At 36.3% G+C, this 20,824-nt stretch overlaps 6 protein-coding genes and 1 non-coding gene across 7 annotated transcripts in view; 4 read left to right on the forward strand and 3 right to left on the reverse strand.

Annotated features, from left to right (window-relative positions):
• The window catches only part of CBG08933, a gene marked incomplete at both ends in the record, with an annotated part of 4,514 nt that extends 2,045 nt beyond the window's left edge, over positions 1-2,469 (forward strand). The window contains 3 exons of the mRNA XM_002648705.2: positions 879-1,448; positions 1,558-1,654; positions 2,445-2,469. Of these exons, the coding sequence (XP_002648751.2) occupies positions 879-1,448; positions 1,558-1,654; positions 2,445-2,469 (692 nt within the window). The remainder of the gene's footprint in view (positions 1-878; positions 1,449-1,557; positions 1,655-2,444) is intronic.
• Positions 2,470-3,601: 1,132 nt separating this feature from the next.
• On the forward strand, positions 3,602-4,329 carry CBG08931 (the record flags this gene model as incomplete). The annotated part of the gene is made up of 3 exons (XM_002648703.1): positions 3,602-3,709; positions 4,048-4,140; positions 4,189-4,329. The coding sequence occupies 3 exons, from the start codon at positions 3,602-3,604 to the stop codon at positions 4,327-4,329; spliced, it is 342 nt and encodes a 113-aa protein (XP_002648749.1).
• Positions 4,330-5,112: 783 nt separating this feature from the next.
• On the forward strand, positions 5,113-5,999 carry CBG08930 (the record flags this gene model as incomplete). Its single annotated transcript, XM_002648702.1, has 3 exons — positions 5,113-5,220; positions 5,714-5,806; positions 5,859-5,999. The coding sequence occupies 3 exons, from the start codon at positions 5,113-5,115 to the stop codon at positions 5,997-5,999; spliced, it is 342 nt and encodes a 113-aa protein (XP_002648748.1).
• A 135-nt stretch (positions 6,000-6,134) lies between these two features.
• CBG28374 lies at positions 6,135-6,214 on the reverse strand. The gene has a single exon. It is a non-coding gene (tRNA).
• Positions 6,215-6,526: 312 nt separating this feature from the next.
• CBG26786 lies at positions 6,527-9,730 on the reverse strand (the record flags this gene model as incomplete). Its single annotated transcript, XM_045240759.1, has 6 exons — positions 6,527-6,804; positions 6,852-6,935; positions 7,691-7,978; positions 8,032-8,373; positions 8,419-8,886; positions 9,679-9,730. The coding sequence occupies 6 exons, from the start codon at positions 9,728-9,730 to the stop codon at positions 6,527-6,529; spliced, it is 1,512 nt and encodes a 503-aa protein (XP_045098842.1).
• A 3,923-nt stretch (positions 9,731-13,653) lies between these two features.
• Positions 13,654-14,502, reverse strand: CBG08928 (the record flags this gene model as incomplete). Its single annotated transcript, XM_002648701.1, has 4 exons — positions 13,654-13,772; positions 13,819-13,979; positions 14,026-14,224; positions 14,286-14,502. The coding sequence occupies 4 exons, from the start codon at positions 14,500-14,502 to the stop codon at positions 13,654-13,656; spliced, it is 696 nt and encodes a 231-aa protein (XP_002648747.1).
• A 4,862-nt stretch (positions 14,503-19,364) lies between these two features.
• Positions 19,365-20,405, forward strand: CBG08927 (the record flags this gene model as incomplete). Its single annotated transcript, XM_045240760.1, has 4 exons — positions 19,365-19,581; positions 19,837-20,035; positions 20,083-20,243; positions 20,287-20,405. 4 exons carry the CDS (start codon positions 19,365-19,367, stop codon positions 20,403-20,405), a joined length of 696 nt encoding a protein of 231 aa, XP_045093875.1.
• Positions 20,406-20,824: the final 419 nt, after the last annotated feature.

Raw genomic sequence — 20,824 nt, forward strand, 5'->3', positions numbered from 1 at the left:
GCTTGAAACGTATGTATATGTGGTTAAACGTGGGTTAAGACAAAGCAAGCACTGAAAACTGTTTTGATAGAACACAAGCCAATACAGGCGGGTTCATCATTTCACTAGTTTCGAATTTTTTAAAAAGCACATAAGGGAATTTTTTTAAAAGCACCCTTACGTGATTTTTTCGACCAAAAAAATTTTTTTCGAGTTTTTCGATCTTTTTTGAACAGACAGACAAACAATCCGAAATACGAAAAAAAAATGGAAAAAATTATATTGAGAGCTCAAAATTTGGCTCAAAAATACAGAATTTTTGACACCGGGCCTTCCGGGCCGGGCCCGGGCCTTGAAAATTTCCTGAGGCCCGGCCCGGGCCCGGGCTTTGGCGGACCGGCCCGGAATTTTACAAGTATGGGCCGCGCCAGTTTTGAATATCGTCGCTTAGAGGTGCATATGGGGTCCGAAATGCAAAATTCAGGGAAGGACGGTCACGATTAAACTTATTTTAGAGCTCTTATTCTGAAAATGTTCAATGTGGAAAAATAAAATTAGAATAGAGTAAAATTCACCGAGATAGCCGAAATAAATATCAACATTTTGTGAAAATTCAGCTTTTAACTCGTAACTTTCTAAATTTTTAGTGTGTTTCACGTATTGAACGAATAAAAACGTCTCATATTAATAGATTCAAAATAAGTATAATCAAGACCTATTTGATATTGAATTTAATTTTTCGGACCCTCTACGCGCCTTTAACATTGTAATAATCAAAAAAGGCGAAGCCCAGTCGTGTTTACACTCATTTTAAAGCTTTAAACTAAAAACAAATTTGAATAAATCAAAGATTTCGAAAATTTTCGAGGTTTTACTTCTTAAAAGAAATAATTTTCCAGGTCACGCTACAGCTCGACGTGAGTTTTACACAATCGTTGAGCAAATGGAAGCGATTATAAAGGAGTCACACAACCTCGAGAACCAATTTTTCATGACTCTAACTCCGTTTCGATTGTTTGCCGACTATCAGGGCGCCGCCATTTCTCATCGAAAATCAATTGCGAATTTCCAGACTTGTCTGGAAAAAATAGAAATGATGAAGGGACTAGGAGTTTTGAAAGGTCTTGACATTGAAGAACAACTGGAGCATTGTGGAATCGTGAATGCTCAAATTAAAACCTTCGGGCGAGTTTCAAGGCTTATGAACAACCATGCAATTTTCGCGGAACCTTCTAGTAATCTAGCTTACTCTATCAGAAGAGATTACGAAGAAAATCAAAAAAACGTTTGGAGGATTGTGGTACTGTTCGATGATTTGAGGGTGAAAGATCAAGAAAATCCGGGAAATGTGGTTCCTGCTGTAAATGCTGAACTTCCAATTCGCGCCTCTAATTCGGAATTTTCCAACGTTCCGAAAACTGGAATTCTGAGAAATTCGTCGGAAAACTCACACGAGAAAACTCACACAGGTAACGATTTTTCGGAGAATTCCAGAAAAAAAATCGGAAAATGTTCTTTTTCTGATTTTTTTTTCAAGAAAAAACTATTTTCACACACAAAGAAAACTACTATTTTTAGCTTTCAATTCTGCTGCACACAATTTGGACGCTGGACCATCGAGCCAACACGGCCGCGACGCCTCCAGAAGACGCCAAAAACGTTCAGTGACTTTTTTGTAAGTTTTCTCTTATTTGAAGTGATTTTTAAGGATTTCGATGGTTACCACTAAAATCTCACAATCTGAGGATTTCAAAAATCATGCTGATGTCTTCTTTTGAAAAAATTTCTGAAAAAATTTTTTCGTGGCCAGGCAAGAAAAATATTCATTTAAAAGCTGTGCTTGTAATTCATCAAACAATTGGAGTTTCAATTCAAAATACAAAGAATAGTTAACAAAAATAACCAAAACTCGAATTTTTAAAAAATATTTATTTGGTCGTCATTAGATTTTTTGGAAGATTTTGTTTTTATATATTTATAATTCCAAAATCATGACATTACAAGTTCTCAGAAAAACATGGATTTTCGTATAATCAGAAACGAATATATTCATGTTTAAACTTATCGTAAAAAACTCTATTAGATAGCCATGACACTCTATTGTTCGGGGTTGGCCAGGGGTGGCAATGTATTAGAAGGTGAAACGAATTTGAGGCTGGCCCTTTATTGTTTGGAGCCAATTTTCTCTCGATTTCCAACACACCTTATTTAAGCTTGAAAAAAAAGCTAGAAAACCAGAAAATGATTTTTATCATTCAACTTTTACCACAGTGACACCAACTCTGCAGTGCCATTATATTAGAGGCTGGCAATCTATTGTTCGGAGATGCTCTAGGATGGCACTATAGTAGAGACTGGCATTCAATTAGGGGTGGCTATCTAATATATTTTTCACGGTAATTTTAGATTGGAAATTGCTATTTTAAGTTTTAAGCTTTCTTCTTAACCAAATAACAACTTTTCAGGCTGACAACACGTGATTATCATTGAATGTTCAAGAGGCGGAGTCATGAAGAAATTTCAGAAGGATTAATTTTGTTGTTGTTTGTTGTTGTTTTTTTTAATTACTTTGTTGTTGTTTTTTTAATTACTTTTTTTTCTGAAACTCTAAAGTTGTCCTCACATTGAGAATGTCCCGTTAATTGTTTTTAATAAATGTTGTTTGTCTAATTTTCATATTTAACATTTCTTCAACGATCTTAATTTTGTTCTGCATCAAAGTTCTACTTACTGCAAAAAATTAAAGGTTTGAGCAATTTTTGAAACATCTCGCAAACAAGAGGAGATTGAGAAAAACATTCAAACTGAAAAATATCTGGAAAAAAAACGTTCTGAATTTTTGTATTTTGTAGTGTTTTGATAGTTCTAACGGTTTACGATTTATGCACCTTCAAATTTTGACTGAAGTTTGTGTTAGCATCAAATTTGAATAAAGCGTTATAATGTTCTAAAATTTGGAGTGCAGGCCGTTGAGAGAATTCATTTCGGTTCCTGCGAAAAAAATCAAAAAATAATCAACTGACGAAACGTTGTTTAACATTATGATAAGCATTTTGTCAGTTTATTACTTTTTATATCTAGCACAGGAAATAAGATATAATGGGTCAAAGTTGACAGTTTTGGGTATTCTTATAAAGTGTTAACGGTATCTTTTTCGGAGATTGGTTTTTTTTCTATGTTGAATTATAACTTTGGTTGAAAGACAAAATTTAAGCGGGTCTGAAACAGTCAATGCTCTGGCTATCGCAAGTTTTTGAGCATCAATTTACAATTTTCTAATGTATTGTTTTAATATCCTTTGCTCTATTTAGAAGTACCTGTGTCGTATGGAAATCCTAATATCTCCTCTCATAGGCGGTGCAGATACCTATTGGAACATACAACGTCACAAAGAGTCAGATACACCTTCTTTTGTACAAGACATACACACAGTCAGTCCCAGGCTTAAATATAGCGGGACACCACCAGTGTGCGCAACACGGGAGGCACTGACTGTAAAATCAATAAACTGCTGTAAAATCAATACTGTAAGATCAATAACGGGCACGTCTTCTCGCGCGTATCGCTCTAGACAAGAGATCACCCACCAGAAGACATTTTCTTGCCTATTCACTTTAAAGCGATGTTTGCGGTTCCGGCTAACCCACCCCGAGAACTGCTCTACTCTAAGGATTTTATCCAAAACGTCAAGGGATTTCTCCGATGCCTTCACAAATTGATGTCCCATCCGGTGAGTATTTGAACTTTTGAATAGGGATACGTGTTAGGCGTTGTGTTGCGCAATTGAAAAATTTTGGATTTTTAATTTGATCTGAAATTGAGCCATGCAAAGAATGCGATTATGAAAATAATGTGCATCTAGATCACGCAAAAGTAGTGGATCGAAATTTTTGACCAAGAAAAACCAAAAAATCTCATTCTCTTTTTAAAAATTGAATATTTGACGAAATTTCGTGTATTTTGCAACCAACCGGACAAAAATCTTTTTTCCAGTGATTGACCGGAAAAACAAAAAGAACTAATCATAATGATGCAATCTAAACACAATTACATAAATTTGCATTTTAGAGAGCGAAGCTTCCCGACAACTACTCTATCCTATACAGCTTGATATGCTATTACACAGCAATAGTCAATGCGCCAAATGTTCCATCAAGCAAGGTAATCTTCCAGCAGTAAACACTTTTCACCTTGATAATTGATTTTCAGGACAACATTCGATTGTTTAAAGAAGGCCTCAAGGTGTGCGCACACTACGAAAATATTGTTGCAAGAGCGATTCCAGGAGGGAAGACTGTTGCTGAGGCTCTGGCTGAGATTGCGGAGGAGCTACGCCGCAACAACAAATAGTTCATTTATCATAATACATAATTTTTCCTACTTTGTGAATTTTTTGCCTCCGTTTTTTACACACCTTTGGAATACCAAATTTTGATAGATAAACCCGATGATAAATATTTAAAGTTTTGAAATGAAAAATGGCTTCTAATGCAAAAATACCAAGAAAGAAACCTGTTAAGTCAGGAAAAGATCTTAATACTAAAAAACGCCGTAAAGACAAGTCAGCAAGATTGTGATACAATAGAAATAACATGACACGAACGAACAATATGGAAGCTGAAAAATCTGATTTCAAAGCAAAAAAAATAATTTTTGAATTTGAGATAATCAACTCTTAATGTTGATCTAGGTCAAATTTTTCAAATCTAAAAGACGGGTAGAATTGAGACCACGGGTAATTTGGTTGTTCCTTAGCAATAGTGATTGAGATATCAAAATAGATCGGTGAAAAGTTATAAATGAATGGGTACATAGATGGAAAGATGAAAATCCAATTTGGAAACAAAAAAATAATTGAACAACTAGAGAAAGGCAGTTTTGCTTGATATGTAGACGGAAAATGAGGATACCTATTAGCTCATAGAAAATCACGAAGAGTCACATACACCCTCCTTCATACCAGACGCACTCTTAGACAGTCCAATACTGGAATATAGTGGTGGCCCCAGCAGTGTGCGCAACACGGGACCTTCCCGACGGGGACTGTAAAATCAATAAGGGGCACGTTTTCGCGCGCATCTCGCTCTGGCCTATTGATCACCACGCAGAAGACACTTTCTCGTCAGTCGCGTCATGTTCGCTGTACCGAAAAATCCGCCCCAGGAGTTACTCTACTCCAAGGACTTCATACGTGACGTTAAGGGGCTTCTGCGATGCCTTCAAAAGCTGTTGTCCCACCCTGTGAGTATCTGAGTTTTGTTAAAATTGGGATATGTTTGAGGCGTTGCGATATCAGATATTACAGATGTTAGTAAAATTTGTAAATTTTTGAGTTTCGTATTTGAATTAATCTTACATTTATTCAAAAAACGTGATTTTGTGAGTTTTTCTCACACTTTTTAAATTAGACAGAAACGATGGCCAACAAAATGGAGAAATCGAAAATGCCTTTTGGGAAAAAAAGTGATTGTACTGGTTGAAGGATTCTAGGAATTTGGGCTCTAGTTATTTATTTTATATTCCAAATAAATTTTTGGATTTTAAAGTTTTTCGAGATCTTTAAAACCCAATTTTTTCTTTAAAATCCACAATTTTCTTTGAAATCCAAAACTTCAAATGTAACCAACTAAAGCCGGAAATTGACTGAGTATTTCAAAATTTCCGTTTCACTTGTCAAAAAGAGAATTGATCACAATTTTCATACGAAAAATATATAAATGAATTTGAATTTTAGAGAACCTCGCACCCGGAAAACTACTACTACGTCTACTCCCTCATCACGTACTACACAGCAATTGTTAATACGCCGAACGTGCCGTCTACAAAGGTAAACTTTTCAGCAGTGAACTTTTTAAAAAATCATTAATATCAATTTTCAGGAGAATGTGCAATTGCTGAATCAGGGACTAGTTGTGTGCAAATGTTTTGAGGACATTGTGGCACGAACGATTCCAGGAGGGAAGACGATCGTTGAGGCAATGGAGGATATTCAAGAAGAGCGACGACGCAGCGATCCATAGATAAATTTTTTCATAATATAGAAATTTCCCTCAGCTTTTTAGACTGTTCTGCCCTCCCCCTTTTTTTTGCATTTTTGAAAACCCAAATTTTATTGCAATTGATAAACCCTGTGATGATGTTCATTAGAAGTGTTGATAATAACAAAGGATTCGAACCTACGCGGGCAGAGTCCAATTGATTTCGAGTCAATCTCTTTAACCACTCGGACACAGCAAAAAGGGCTCGTAGAGAATACATGAACGGAAAAGAGGGGTAGATGAATCATGAGGAAACCGTATATAGAAAAGGAGGAAACATGAAAAAGTGACGAGGAACAGGAATAGGGAAGACATCTGGCGGTTAGTGGTCTTACAATTTTCAAATTCGATGACGCAATAAAATAAATAAGATTAGAAATTAATCAATAAAAATCAAAAAGTTATGAATCAACCAAACTACAGGATTACAGGATAAAATCCCACACACAAAATGAATTGAAACTACACAAAACGGCGATGAATACATATTAACTAAATAACTACATCAGTTATTTGAACATTTTGACTTTCTTCGCTGTGCCGAAATTCTTCAACATCTTGATAGAGGTCTTGTACTTTCCGTAAAAGGCGTCCTCCCAGTCTGGCACGCGGTATGACCACATGGCATACAGCTCACGAATCCGCTCCTCATTCGGACGTGTTATCAAGAAGTGCAGAAGTTTGTCGTGGTGCTGCAGTTGCTTCGACGGCTTTGGCTCCTTCTGCAGTTTCTGATTGAGCGCCTTCCTTTTGTGCTTGAGCATTTTTTGAACTTGGTCGTACATGTCTGGAAAATTTTAAGATTGAAATTCGAATTTATTCTCCTGTTTTTACCCCAGGTGTAAATGGAGTGGCAGTTTCTGCTGGCCTTTATGATGCCGTCGATGTTGGCATAGTGGTCGGCGAAGTACGTGCATTCTGCAACATATATTATATAGTTTATGTAGACGTTATTTTTCATTTGTATCAGAGATGTTTAGGACATGATTCGGGATTACGAAAACTCGGAAAATTCCAACCATTTTAGAAACGACCAAAATATTTTCTTTTTTTTGCGTTCTTTGAATTTGTTTTGTCAAATTTTCACGATTGTAACCTGTTTCAGATCCTGAATTAAATACAATTTTTTGGCTCTTTCCGGGAAGAACGGTCCCAAAACGGGACCGCCGGTCCCATCATCGGAATACCGGTCCCAAGAATTGCGGCAACGGTCCAATTGTTCCGATTACGGTCCCAATGTCCCGAGAACAATCCCAAAGGTACGACAACGGTCCCAGCCAAGCTTAATCTGGAAACCGTATTCCCGAAATATAAAAACAAAACGGAATGGTTTTCAAAAAATCCATTGGAAAACTTAACATTTTATTATACTTGTGAATTTCAGCACTTTCAGGAATTTTTCGCAAAATATTAGGTTTTTCGTATTGTAGGCTTAGGCCAAAACGCTTTTTTCTAGCACTGATGTGAACAAGGCGTATCTGCCTAACCCTTTAATTATAAACCAAATACACTCTGAAAAAATTCCAGTGAAAAAGTACTGGAATTCTCAATTATCAGCAAACTGTTCGTTTTTCTTGCTGAAATGTGTGTTAGAAATTAACCGGCCCGCTTCGGACCGTTCTTCTTGGAAAGAGCCAATTTTTTTTTCGTTTTTCCTAACAGTTCCCACTCACCATCGGAATTAGCAACATACTCAGCTTTCACACCAGGCAACGTCGGAGTCACGAGCCCTGATCGATACTTCTCTGAAAGATAGGCCTCCATTCTACGAATCTTTGCCATGTCCATCCGGAATTGAGAGATGAGGAACAATTCGTAAGCACGGTCCGACGAGATATTGTCCTCCAGGTATTCGTACATTTCTTTCACAATCTCTGGAAGTTTTTCGGCGCCATCGCGAACGGTCAAACGGAAGTGGATCCAATAATCAGCAGCCTGTTTGTAGCACGCATGGTAGGGATCTGGAATATTATATCTTTCTTTTAAGCGATTATTTGAGAAAAAAAAAACTCACCAAACTTAAACTTGTACTTTGTTTGAACATTCTTTTTTGCCAGAAAGTATTCCATATAGAATGGATGCTTGGTCACTTCTGTGTCCTCCAGCATACAATGAGTAGAATTGAAGTTTTCCAAAACTTTATCGTATCTGATGAATTGGTACTTCGCCATCAGATATTCCTCCATTCTCTGACTGCCTCTCTTGGTTTTGTGATAGTAGTAGAGTACGAGGAGATCTCGAGCCACGTACCCGTCGAACTCATCTTTCATGTAGTGGAGCATCTGGCAAAAGGTGACTTCACCCTTTCTGTGGAAGAGGAGGTAGTTGATGAAGTCATTCATTCTGATAAAGAATTCTGAAAAAAGAGAAACATTCAATGATCTTTTTTGGATAAACACACCATGAGAGTTCTGCCGGTAATTGAAGTCCGATTTCAGCTGACATTTATAGAACTGCGGGAAATATGCGTGGTCGGTTAGGTCCTTATACATCGACCATTGCACATCCCAATCCGGGTTTATCAGCAACTTCAAATAGTTCGGCAACAAAGTTTCTTCCATGGCGTCTCTGGTTTCTCTAGGAGTCCGCGAAATGCACCAGATATGCATTGCAACCCGCTCGTTCATGCAACTCTCCAGAATTTCGTACATATCCTTCAAATTAGAATCCGAATAAGCGAGGGTTCTGACTCTCGCTTTGATGAATCTCTTCGCATGCTCAATGATCTTCTCTTTTGTTGGGAATTTGCCCTCGTCGCTCGGAATTCGCAGTGTTTCTTCAAGCAGTGAATCGCCGAGGAGCGTCGAGTTGAACAGACGCGGGGCAACGGTCGGATCGTTTGGTCCGTAAGCCACGGTGTAGTTGGCGCCTGAAAGAAAAGTTGTTCTAATTTTAATATAATCAAAAATAGTGTTGAAAATCTAACGACGAACTGTCTGCGATTATATGTTTTAATAGTCCATCTTTTTCCCTCTCCCCTTTCTGTGTGTTTGTATGTCTAGATGCCAGGGCCTGCATTTCAAAATCTTCTAAACCCCATGTTTTTTTACTATTTGCTATTGTCTATTCAAAATAATCGCGCGGGTGAACGAGTAAAAAAACGTGTAGAGAGTCTCCAAACCTGAAGATTTCTCATTATACATACAAACGCTGGCTATGACTCACGTACCAGACAGGTGTCACCCTACCTCTTCTCCAAAAAAGATGCAACATCTACCAAGTTGTTTTTTTTTGCTCTCAGAATTCGAATTTATTGTCTAAATTTTCAATAAATTTTAAAACAAAAAAAAACAGAAAAAAGAGAAGAAAATAAAATGAATTCAAAACTGTTGGGTTTATCTCTGTCTACATGCCTAGTTTAACTACACACTGTAGTTGTCGAACTTGATAAAGAAAATCAGTTTGTCACCGGTTCTAGAAATTACTTCAGTCAGTTGAAAATATTTGTTTCTATAAGACAGCACATAGGTGTGATACAGATGTTAAAAATCTCAATAATTTTAAAAACTTCGGAAATACGGAGACAGAAATTTTGGCCTGAATAAAGTTTGCGGATAGAAACTGGTCCTTAGTTTTAAACCTCGAAGTAAAATATTCTTCTGTTCCCATCCGAAAATGTTTTACGTTCCTGAACCCCAACTCAAAACAAAAAAAAACTCACTATTCTCCTTTGGAACACATCCGAATTTGAAAAACTTTGAGAAGAAATTCATTTTTCGGTATAGACTTGGTAGAAGTTGCAAGTATCTGTTGGTCTGTCTGTCTGTGTCTGTTGTCCAAGACGTTGGTAGGTGTGTGTTACTGTCTGAGAGAGAGAGAGTGGGAGAGGGGGGGGGGGAGGAGAAGCGGCAAACCAGCCCCGCCCACTTTTGTATGAGGGGTAGCAGCCGTCATTTGATGGAAAAAAAGGAGAAAGCAAAAACATAGCGGAGGTGAAATAGCTGTGGTCAACAAATATGTTTTGGTAGAAGAATGGAAAAGAAAAGATGAAATTCAAATTTTCGTTGATGTGTTTTGGGGTCGGTACAAAGTTGAAAAACAGGCCAAATATTCCAAAATGGTTACAGTTATTAAAAAATGATTGAAAACACACGAAAATCCAGAATTTCAAAAACTCCAATATCTCAAAAAACACCGGTCATGGAACCTCAACACCTCACAAACCCAGATTTTGTGAACATTTCAGGAAAGGTTGAAAATAGTCTATCAAGACATCTCTAGATCCTCATGTTTTAGATTCTCATGTCTCCATTTCCTCCTCGGCCCGTCACCCCAGGTTACTTATATGCCACCACCCCAAAATCAACGACTATTTTGCCCAAACGATGCCGGTTTGGAACGCTATTGTAAAGAACTGCCACACTTTTTTGCCTCTCTCAAAATTCTTATCACTTCTTGAGATCTCGATTACCCGTTTCTGACTTGCCCTCATCCTTTTGATCTTGCCACTATGTCTCTTTTCTTTCCCCATATTAGGACTAACTCTTGCGGGTTAGTCCTTCTTAGCTTCGTTTTATCATTTTCTTTTCCCGGTTCCCATTACTCTTTATTTATCTTCAAATTTTCGAATAAACGAATATATATCTCTGAAAATTTTAGAATCCGCCCGCCAGTTTCAGCCGAGTTACATCAGTTTCAGTACCAAAAAATCGCCTTTTTTCAGAGATGTTTAGATTGGCGATTTCCAACCTGCAATTTTCATCAAAATCTGGGTTTGTGCTGTGCTGAAGTTCCCTTGCGAATTCTATGAAATGCCGAATGTGATTGTCTCAAAGATTTACTTTCAAATAAAGGGACATCGCAAAGGGACATCAAAATTTCAAAAAATTTCCGAAATTCGAATACTCGAGTTTTGACAATAAATTGTTCTGCATTTCTGATTTTTCGACAGGACTTCATTCATTCGAGCTCGGTTCGATGAGCCCAGTTTTTTCAAGAGTTTTTTCACAAGAGTTTTTAAAATACAAGCAATTTCTCCGAATCCGTTCTTTGTGAGTTTCGCAATAACTTTGTTTTTTATTGGTTAGGAAGTTTTAAAGAAACGATCGAAGGAATTACTGTGCCGGGTGTGGAAAATTTTGATAAAAACATGGCCCGGTTTGTTGCAAGTATGAAATTCATATCGAATTTTAGAAATGTCGGATTCGAGATTTTGCTCCGTATGCTTCCATATTTGTAAGGATCGATCGATTGTACTATCTTACTATCTTACTCAAAAAAATCACGAAGTAAAAGTTTCATAAATCACTTTTTGTCCGTCTCTGTAATTGTCTTATTTTGCTACGAAGTCTGGCACCAATTGTGAGTATGAGATACATATTCTTTACAGTTCGAAGTGTCAGTTTTTTTAACATTGATTATGTTAGGTCCCCCAAGATCTTCCAAGTACATTTGTTTAGCAGAAAAGCTGTCTATTTCATAATCAGTATCTGTTTCTTTGAAAAATATGCAATTTGTTTCCGAAATTAATTTTTCGAACGGTCTTCCAATAAATACCTCGTGTTGGGTCTTGTTGAATAGGAAATTTCTGCTTGGTTACGGAAATTTATTTTCATGAAACTTTAGCGATACTTTCTCTCTTTCAATATTCAGTCATTCTTAAACACTTCTCGTTTGTTCGTCCTCATACAGTACCCCAACGAGAGGGCGAATGGCCTAGTAAGAAGGAATAGGATGCATGCAGCAGAAGGGTGCTCTTTGACCTCTTGAGATATGAATGCGATTAGTCACATGTATAGTATAAAGAAAAAAGAAGTAAAGGAATTACTGACCGATTGATACAGTTATTTGGAACACGGTACTTCAGACATTAGCTCATGTCAGAAGTTTCGAAAAATAATCATCCGAAGGGCAACATTTCAGTAATGTTCGTTTTAACAATACCCACCCCATACAATATCAAACTTCTATACCCATTTTGAATTTTTCCATTGCCATGGTGTTTTCGAGTTTCTCAGAAATCGTGTCTTAAGTGTTCATATGGCTTGAAACAAAGTGGCAAGAAAATCAAAATCTGCGGGGTTTGTAAGTGGGAACCACCAATTTCATCCCCGGCAGGTACAAACCGATTATCAAATTTCGGAATTGGTATTCTGAACTTTTCAAAAACTACATTTTCGAAATTTCTGCTGATTCATACTGTCGAATTTTGAATTTATAATGTTTTTGAGCTTTTGAGCTCACCGGGTAATGGTGTAAATTGGATATGGAGTTAGGACACATGACCTATATCATAAGCTAAAGCTTAGAAAAAATTATTTTCGAATATGATTTTAGAATTTTATATGGAGCCGTAATCTCTAAGAAAATTAGGTTTAAAGCTCTGGATTCACTACTTTTTCCTCGATTTCGGTAGAAATTTAAAACGCGTGTATAGATATTTTCTATTGTTTTTGAATAGAATCATGTTTTCAGTGTCCACGCGGTCAAACATTTCCATTGTACTAGAGAAAACAGTTGTAAATCTAGAGCTTCAGACTTAATCGAACGGCTTAATAGCAAATTCTGAAATCATTTTCGGAAATAACTTTTTCTTAGTTTTCCAATGATATAGGTCATGTGTCATAACTCCGTACCAGATTTACACCATTCCCTGGTCAGGAATTTTCGGATGCTGAGTTCCTGAATTTTTGAATTACTAAAGTTTCATACACAATTTTGAACTTCAGAAAATTTAAATTTGATCTAAAAAAACTTAAAGGTGGGGGGACATGAAAAAATAATTTTCTCGAAATTCTGTTTAAATATGCCCCTCGAGGAGTTGAACTTGTGGGGGTGACGATCGAGGGTGCGGCGCCGCTACCGACTGAGCCATGCGGGCAGAGAGAAAGCGGCCGCCCGATTGCATACATAAAGGCGAGGACGACAACTGTACGCAGAGGGACATTAAGCGTTGTACACTGTCACGGTAGAATGCATACCCTAACTCCAAAAAAACTCCGAAAAATCTCCTGTCAGTTTTTGGATTTTATTATTTCAGATTATTCCGGTTTTTACAAATTTTTTGGAATTTGAGAATTTCGGAAATTCAGAAATGTTTTTCGGATGTTTGTTTTTAGAAAAATGCTTTTGTGTCGAAAAGTAATACTTGTTAAGGTTAAATATGGTGTATTGGGTTTTGTTTTACAGAAAATTGTCTTCCAAATCTGAAATTGTGTATTTCACGATATATGGAAACATCCGAAGTCTCCCTGGAGCTCCTAAAGAAACTTCTCGATAATTTTCTTTTCCTTATTGCGTCATTGTCTACCTTTCTTCCGTACATGCGCATCCTCTGTAGAGGCGTGAAACACGGCCGTCTGGCATTAGTGTATCAGGTTACCCCCAAATGTTTATAATAACTTGTCACCTGTTGTCGATTAGAGGATGAGCAGACATGCCTAAAGGTGGGAGAGGTTGACATGCAACAGATTGGTTCAGGGAGGTATTATAATATTCAAATGAGTGGGGTTGGAAAGAAAAGGAATCGACGGAAACAAAAGAAAGAAAATTAACTGTCCTTTTTTGATTGAGAAATATGTGGAACTGGAATGAGATGGGATAAACAACTGGGAGGGAAAAAAAGGATGAATTATCTTAAAATGGTTACTCTGAAAAAGAAAAAGAGAAAAGGATTGACGACTCAAAGTATTTTGATTTAGACAGATGCTCCTTTCCGAGAATACGCAATTCTGCGTCGTGGGCAATCCATCCAGGTTTTGTAACCTCCGCATTTTACGATAATAGGTTCAGTGAAGCAGCAGAACTTCGATGGATCTGAAAATGTTCCATGTTTTGAAGCTAACTCCTGAATTTCCCTCACAAGCGCATGAAAACAGAATAACTATGAAAATAAAGGTGACCGGATAGAACAAGCGAACGAGAGTTTGATGAACTAGAGCGTCTCCGTTTATGTCATACTCTAAGATGTTGACCGAAACGTTTCCACTCGTCCCTGTATCTCCGTAAATGTGCATGAGCATTCTAAAATTGAAACTTATTTGGAAACGTTTTTGGAAAAGCAACTTACGTAGTCTCCACCTCACTGCAACATGCCAATCCAATGTTTGTGAGAATGTTGAAGTAACTTGGGGATACGATGAGAACCTCGTTTTGAATCATAATCGACAATGGGGACGATAAGAGACCACACTTTTCCAAAGAGATCGTGATGTTGCCGCCCTGGGAGGTTTCGAATCGAACACTCATGTCATAACCTTTTCGTTCGGCTGAAATTAAATTAATAAAAAAAATTTTTGAAAGATCTGAAAAGACTTTTCTTATTCTTACCCAAGCGAGCCATTCCTTCGAGTTCATAAAGAACGATAGATGTACTGTTTCCTTCTATTTCGTAATCATAGCTGAGCAATCCAGGTTCATTCGAAATTCTTATCAGATCCGCTTGAGTCATAACTGTCTGTTGGTTTGGAATGGTGCGCGAGCCAGGCACAAAAGCGAATCCTTTAGGAGGGCCAAGAATAAATAGGAGAATGACTGAGAATTTCATTAGACCTGAAAAAAAAAACTGTTCAAATATTCTTTTTCGGCTAAGTCAGAGGAATGCAAGTTTTTGAAAAGAGGCAAAACACAAAACATTTGATGGTTTATGACAGTTTGAAAAGTACCGTAAAACTTGTATTAGAAAGGCCGGCCCTTCTATTGTTCCAAGGTTCCTCCGGAGGGCCCTTCAATTAGAGAGGGCTCTCATATTTCTTTGGCTAGTTTTTTATTCGAAATTTAGCATTGAAAAATTCGACAAAGTTTCGTTCAAAATTCATGAAAATTTGCCAATTTCACCAAAATTTAGCAAGATTTTCATCGAAAAATGCAGTTTCATCAAATTTCTATTAAATTATGGAGTCCCCGGAATATTTTGCACTGAAAAAGTACGGAAATTTTCTGATTTCAAAACACTTTTGAACGAAGGTTCTTTTTCATAGAGGTCACTTCTATTACGGAGGCCCTTCTGTTACAGGGGGCTCTGTTGACAAGCCCATGTGACCATGAACAGGTTTGCCAACCTGAAGGTATTCTAAGGATCTCTCAGGCTCAGACCACTGCGCTTGATCCTCAGAAACCTCTTTTATTATAACATTATTCCCAGTATTTACCCTTGTTTTCTATTTTTGTTACATAAATCCATATTCAAATTTCCTCGCTTTTAGTAAGCGCGCCCCACCGCTTGGGTCTCGCCGCGACGGGACCGGACACACACTCTCCCACGCAGACACTTCAGTCGTCTTTTCTGCTGGTTTAGAATGCCAGTTGTTACGATTGTCCTCTGAGAAGTGTGTTGTGTGTTTATCGACTTCACGACTCAAAGGACCGTTACTTCTCTTCGGCTTTAATTACCTTTTTTGCCCTTTTTGTCTCTGACAATAAACTAGTCACTGATACTTATGCTTTATCGTCTTCACACTGCTCATCTGTCCGCTCCATTCACTGCGCTACAGATATTCTAGGTTTCCTTGATTCTCGTACTTTTTGTCCGCTTATACCGCTTTTCCTATCTAACTCGAGTAGCTTTATTCTTTTGGAGTGATCAGGGGGAATCCAACACTCCCCTTATGTGACTTCTCTGCAGGCTCTTCTATTTTTCCGAGTCTCTCTCGGAAGGCTCTTCTACTAAAGGGGCCCTTCTAATACAGGCTAGTATTCATATCGTATTTAAACGTCTAAGTTTCCATTTCTAATGAAAGTTTTCCCGAATTCAAAAAATTGTATTTTAAAACAAGATAAACATTTTGAATTGCAAGTTTGAGCTAATTTTTCTTAGCTGCCGTTCAAGATATCAAAAACAAAAGGACACATTACCGTCAAATTTGAAGCAATTTATCTCGGTTCTCGTGAAAGATTCTGATATTATGAAACGATTCTGATGTTATGGTAAACAGTTAATCAATTGATAAATTTTCTATATCTTTCACAAAAACCGAGATAAATTATCTCAAAGTTAAATGTTAGGAAATCTTATTCAAATTCCCGCGAACAAACAGCAAGTGCGCTCTGTCGTATTCACCTTTCCTCACACTTGCCTGCCTATTCAGAAACGAGTATTTGTCATTTTGAGTCGGCAAGAAAGAGTCATAAAATAATAGAGCCACTTCACTAAAACACTATTTAAAAAAATACTTTTTTCGAAATTGGAGTCAAATGGCAGAAATTAATATATTATTAAGAAATGTGAAATTCGATGGAAATCAGTCTGAAAAATGAAAGAAAAAATGACTGAAGTCTGTCGGTGTTTATTGAAACCTATTTTGTTTGAAACAAAGGTGAGAAACTTTTCAAAGAATGGGAGGAGCTTTGATAGACTAGAATGGAAGGGCGGGCATCTGAAAAAATGTAATCACGAGAAAAGAGAAAAATGGGCGGAGAGAAACTGATTAGACATCAAAATTCAGCAGAGAGCAATAACACTAGTGCTCATGTATATCATCATTAAAAACTACAATCTCCTAGTGTTTTTATGTTTTAAAATGTAAGTATGAATACATTTTCTGATCAAAGAAAAAATCTAAATTGTATTTTTTAATCTTGATGAGTTCCGGAAGTTTTGTCGGCATAAAAAATTAAAGGAAAACGAACATTATTGAACTCTTCTGATTCGGCGGAACAGGATTCAGGAGATCGGAAAACAAGGATTATGCGAAAAGGAATGGCCTTTTCGGAATTTTTCGAAATGTCGAAATTTTCGATTTTCAAAACTTCGGAATCTCGGAATATTCCGGTTTTAAAATTTTCGGAATTTCAGAATTTTTGGAATTTTTCAAAATTCTAATTTTAAAGCAGAAATTTATTTTCCCATCACAAAAACGCCAAAATTTACAGAAAGATTTCAGCAGCACAAAAAAATCAAAATTAATTCCGTTCGAGACCCGCAAGCTAACTTTGTTTTGACATACCGTAGTCCAAAAACTTCTAATTACAAAAAGAATGTTTCGCAATCATTTCTCCCGGAATTTCATTCCAGAACCGGTCGTAACTTTCAGAGTTTTCAGAATTCCGAATTCCGTTCCAAACACCCCTGGAAAAATATTTAAAGCCAGAAATGAATAGATTTTTTCTTCAAAATCATATAATATATTTGAACAAAAATAAAGATAGTAAAAATTCTGCTATAAATTTTTTAAAAAATTGTTTTGTGTCAAAAAGTTGGAAGATTTTGCAAAAAAACAAGAATATTCAGATTTCCGATTTTCTTGTCGGGCTGATGAATTGCTCTCAAATTCTGAGTCAAATCTGAGTTGACAGCAAGAATCTCGTTTTTTCTACGTTCTTTTTTTTGCCGTATAGCAAATTGCTTTCCCTGATTACTTTTCTGCCAAAAAGAGTTTTATGTGTGTTATGGGTTTTCGGGAAAGTATTTCGTTTTAGGTGCATAAGGTATTTGGATCGCCTTCAACAAGCTCAGAAAAAAAAGAAACGAAAAGAATTAGTCAAAAAACTTAAAATTTCAAAAGTTAAAAAATTTTCGTTACAAATGCAAATAAAATTTTCGTTAACAAATTCAAATAAAATTTTCGTTAACAAATGCAAATATTTTGCCACACTTTATCAATTAAAAAATTATTTAAAGTTAAATTAATCCAAAAACGTGCAAAGATTCAATTTAAAAATCTGAGCAACATATAGTTTCAAAAGAAATTTCTTACCACAAGATATCACTAAAATCCTTATCAAGTGTTGTTTCGGCTATCGTCAACTTTGAATTGCTCTAAATCAAACTGTGATGATTTTCAATTATTGAATACATTTTAGTATCGTGGAATCAGAGAGAACAAAACACTCCAGAATTTTAACGATGTTGTGTTTTTATATGTATTCTTTATTATTGGAAGCAGAAACAGAAAAACCTTTGTTTCTGATATTTTCAGACACAAATTTGAGAAGCCTGAAAAATATTGTCACAAAAATTTGAGGTTTATAAATTTTATGGTTTTCTTTAAAATTCAATACCATTTATCTTTGCCTTAATCCTTTCAAACTCCCAAAATTTTTTACAATTTTCCGCTTCAAATAACTGCCGCTTTCCAAAAAGAAAATTGCTGCTCATAATTTTTCTGAATAAAAAATTGTAAACGCCCCGATTATGGTAATAAAAATATGAAATCCAAATAATAAATAATTAGTGGTACAGAGGCTATGAACGAAAATCCATCGGATACGATAGTGCAGAAAAACATTTATATTTTCGGAAAATTAATTTTTTAAAATTTCTTTTATTGGAAAAGATACAATTACAAAAATGTAACAAAGGTTGATGTGTTGATATCTCTGAGTATGAATTTGCAAAATATTAAATTGTTGTTACAGCTGATCGGTTAAACGCTTCTCTTTATTGATACAGTTGTTTTATCTTTCCTGACTTTGTCGACTTTTGACCTGACTTTGTCGACTTTCCTGACTTTGTCGACTTTTTTCAACTTTTGCTGAATAACTCTCCCTACATACACAAAATATTTTTGAGAACAAAATCCGCGCTTTTCAGTATAACATCACTCCGCCAGATAATGATGATGCAGAAATTGTCATCTGTTTGTTAAACCCAAAGGTAAATTATGTTTCGGGCCACTTGAGTGTCACTGTGGACTTGTTTATTGTCTACCATATAGGAGCAAATAAAAGTTTTCAGTATTAATCTCAGTGACGTGATAAACAATGAAACATTTCAAGACGAGTTTTTCAGTAAACTATTAATCTGATTGAATTTTTGATATCGAAGGTTTTGAAAAATTATCGAAGGTTTTGAAAAATTATGACAGCAGCTTTCAATTTTGTTTCATTCCTACAAAAATCCAATCATTTACCCTCTAATCCTAGATGCTTTCCAATGTAAAGAAAAAATTCGAATTTTTCAATTTTCAATTCAATCATATTTTTTCTAGGTTCATCACCTTTCTCACTTAGTCCACAAGCCCCCGAACCTCACCGTAGAACTGAATACGCTTTTTCTTTGTTTCGGCCACGCCCATTTTCCCGTTGGGGGTTTTCTTTCTGGACTCATTTAGTTTTGGTTGGTATTTTTCATTCATTCTTTTTCTATAAAATTTAGAATTCGTTCCAGATATCCGGAAAAACATTATGGATTTTGATTTCTCTCATCAGAATATATCGTCAGACCTGGAATAGAAAGGCGCCTACATTGTCAAGTTTGAGCTCAATTATCTCAATTCTTCTGTGAGATATCAAACATTTTCTACTGATACAACAATTATAATATTACGATAACTGATTTAGTCGTTGCAATTTTTCCGATATCTTTTGAAAAAAAAATCCGATAATTTGGCTTAAAGTTGACGGTTTGGGAAGGCTTCTTTTAATGAGAATACGGTATGCATATCATTCTATTGAAATAATTTCAGGAGAATGAAATTATTCATTTTTCTCATCCTTGTTTCCTCCCCAATCAACAATGTTGCGTACATTGTCGGATCTCTTACTCTGCCAAAAATTTCTCCATCTTCGGCCGAGCGTTCTCAATACGGGAGCAACGCGGGGCTGCTCGCATACCGTTTTAATATCGGATTCAACTGTACAGAAGCATTCATTGCAATGAATGAACTCGAAGCGATGGCTATTTCAGGTAGGCTTTCGGTAGACAAAAAGAAACTATTCAAAACATGCAGTTTCTTTACCTCAACTTTGACTTCCATTATCTCAATTTCTGCGAACAATTTGCAAAAACGATCAATTGAAGAAACATCTCTGATACCGTGGAAAACATTTTAACAGTTGACAAATTTTTGATGTATCTCATAGGAACCGAGATAATCGAGTCTAAACTACAGTATAGGCATTTGATCGATTAAAGGTAGTTCTTAAAATGATAAAACTTCAGCTGAAAAGACCGGATCCGATTTGAGTGTCCGTATCGAGATGGATCAAGTGAAAAACATAAGCATGGCCCTGAGCAAGTGTGGATTGCGCTCAACCACATCATCAACCATCAAGCAGAATGAAGCGATCGTTGTTTCACCAAAGTACTTCACAATTGTATCCAACCTCGGATCAATAGGATGTGAAAAATACGATGAACCGTGAGTTTGGCAATGGGATATTAATTTTATCGATTTGATTCCAACAGGCTCTTGATGCGGATCCAAGGAGAATCGAACACAACCGGAACTGTCTCTATATACATGGTCGCATCACCAAAAGACGAAAAACTTGTATTCAACGAGTTTGTCATCTACGCTTTTTATCCAGTCATTCTCTCGATTTCCATTTTCATTGCCGGATGCAGCTGTGAATTATTAAAGCCGTTCATTTTGTGATAATTATATTCCAGGCCCTTTGATCACTTTCTGGATGATTGAGAAAATCATTGTGATCTACAACGACTACGTTAACTGTTTTGGATACACTCGCATCAGGACTGTCTACAAGTTTCGTGGAGTTCCTGTTTGAATTGGTTCCCTCTTTACTTTTTTTCTTCAGAGAAATTTTTAAAAAAATATTTCCCTTATTCTAATTCATCGCCATTTACAACTCTCCTCAAACAATTCCTGCACTATTGATGTTCCAGTTGTTTTTTGATTTTGGTTTTTTTTTGTCTTTTTCAACTATCGTGAGAAGTGTGAAGAAGGTATCTTGTTGAATAAAAAATAACAACTGTTAATAATTATTTAGTTGAATAGGATAATTCTAAAACAAATGATAACATATTATGGGGTTCTGGAATTTTCTACAAATTTCTGGATTTTTCTAGAACTTTTCTAGAATGATCTGGAACTTTCTAGAATGTTCTGGAATTATCTAGAATGTTCTGGAACTTTTTGGAATTTTCTGGAAGTTTTGGAATTTTCCAGAATGTACTGGAATTTTCT

The sequence above is a fragment of the Caenorhabditis briggsae genome (genome assembly GCF_000004555.2).
Source record: "Caenorhabditis briggsae complete genome, chrX, whole genome shotgun sequence".
In the NCBI taxonomy this organism is placed as follows: Eukaryota; Metazoa; Nematoda; class Chromadorea; order Rhabditida; family Rhabditidae; genus Caenorhabditis; species Caenorhabditis briggsae.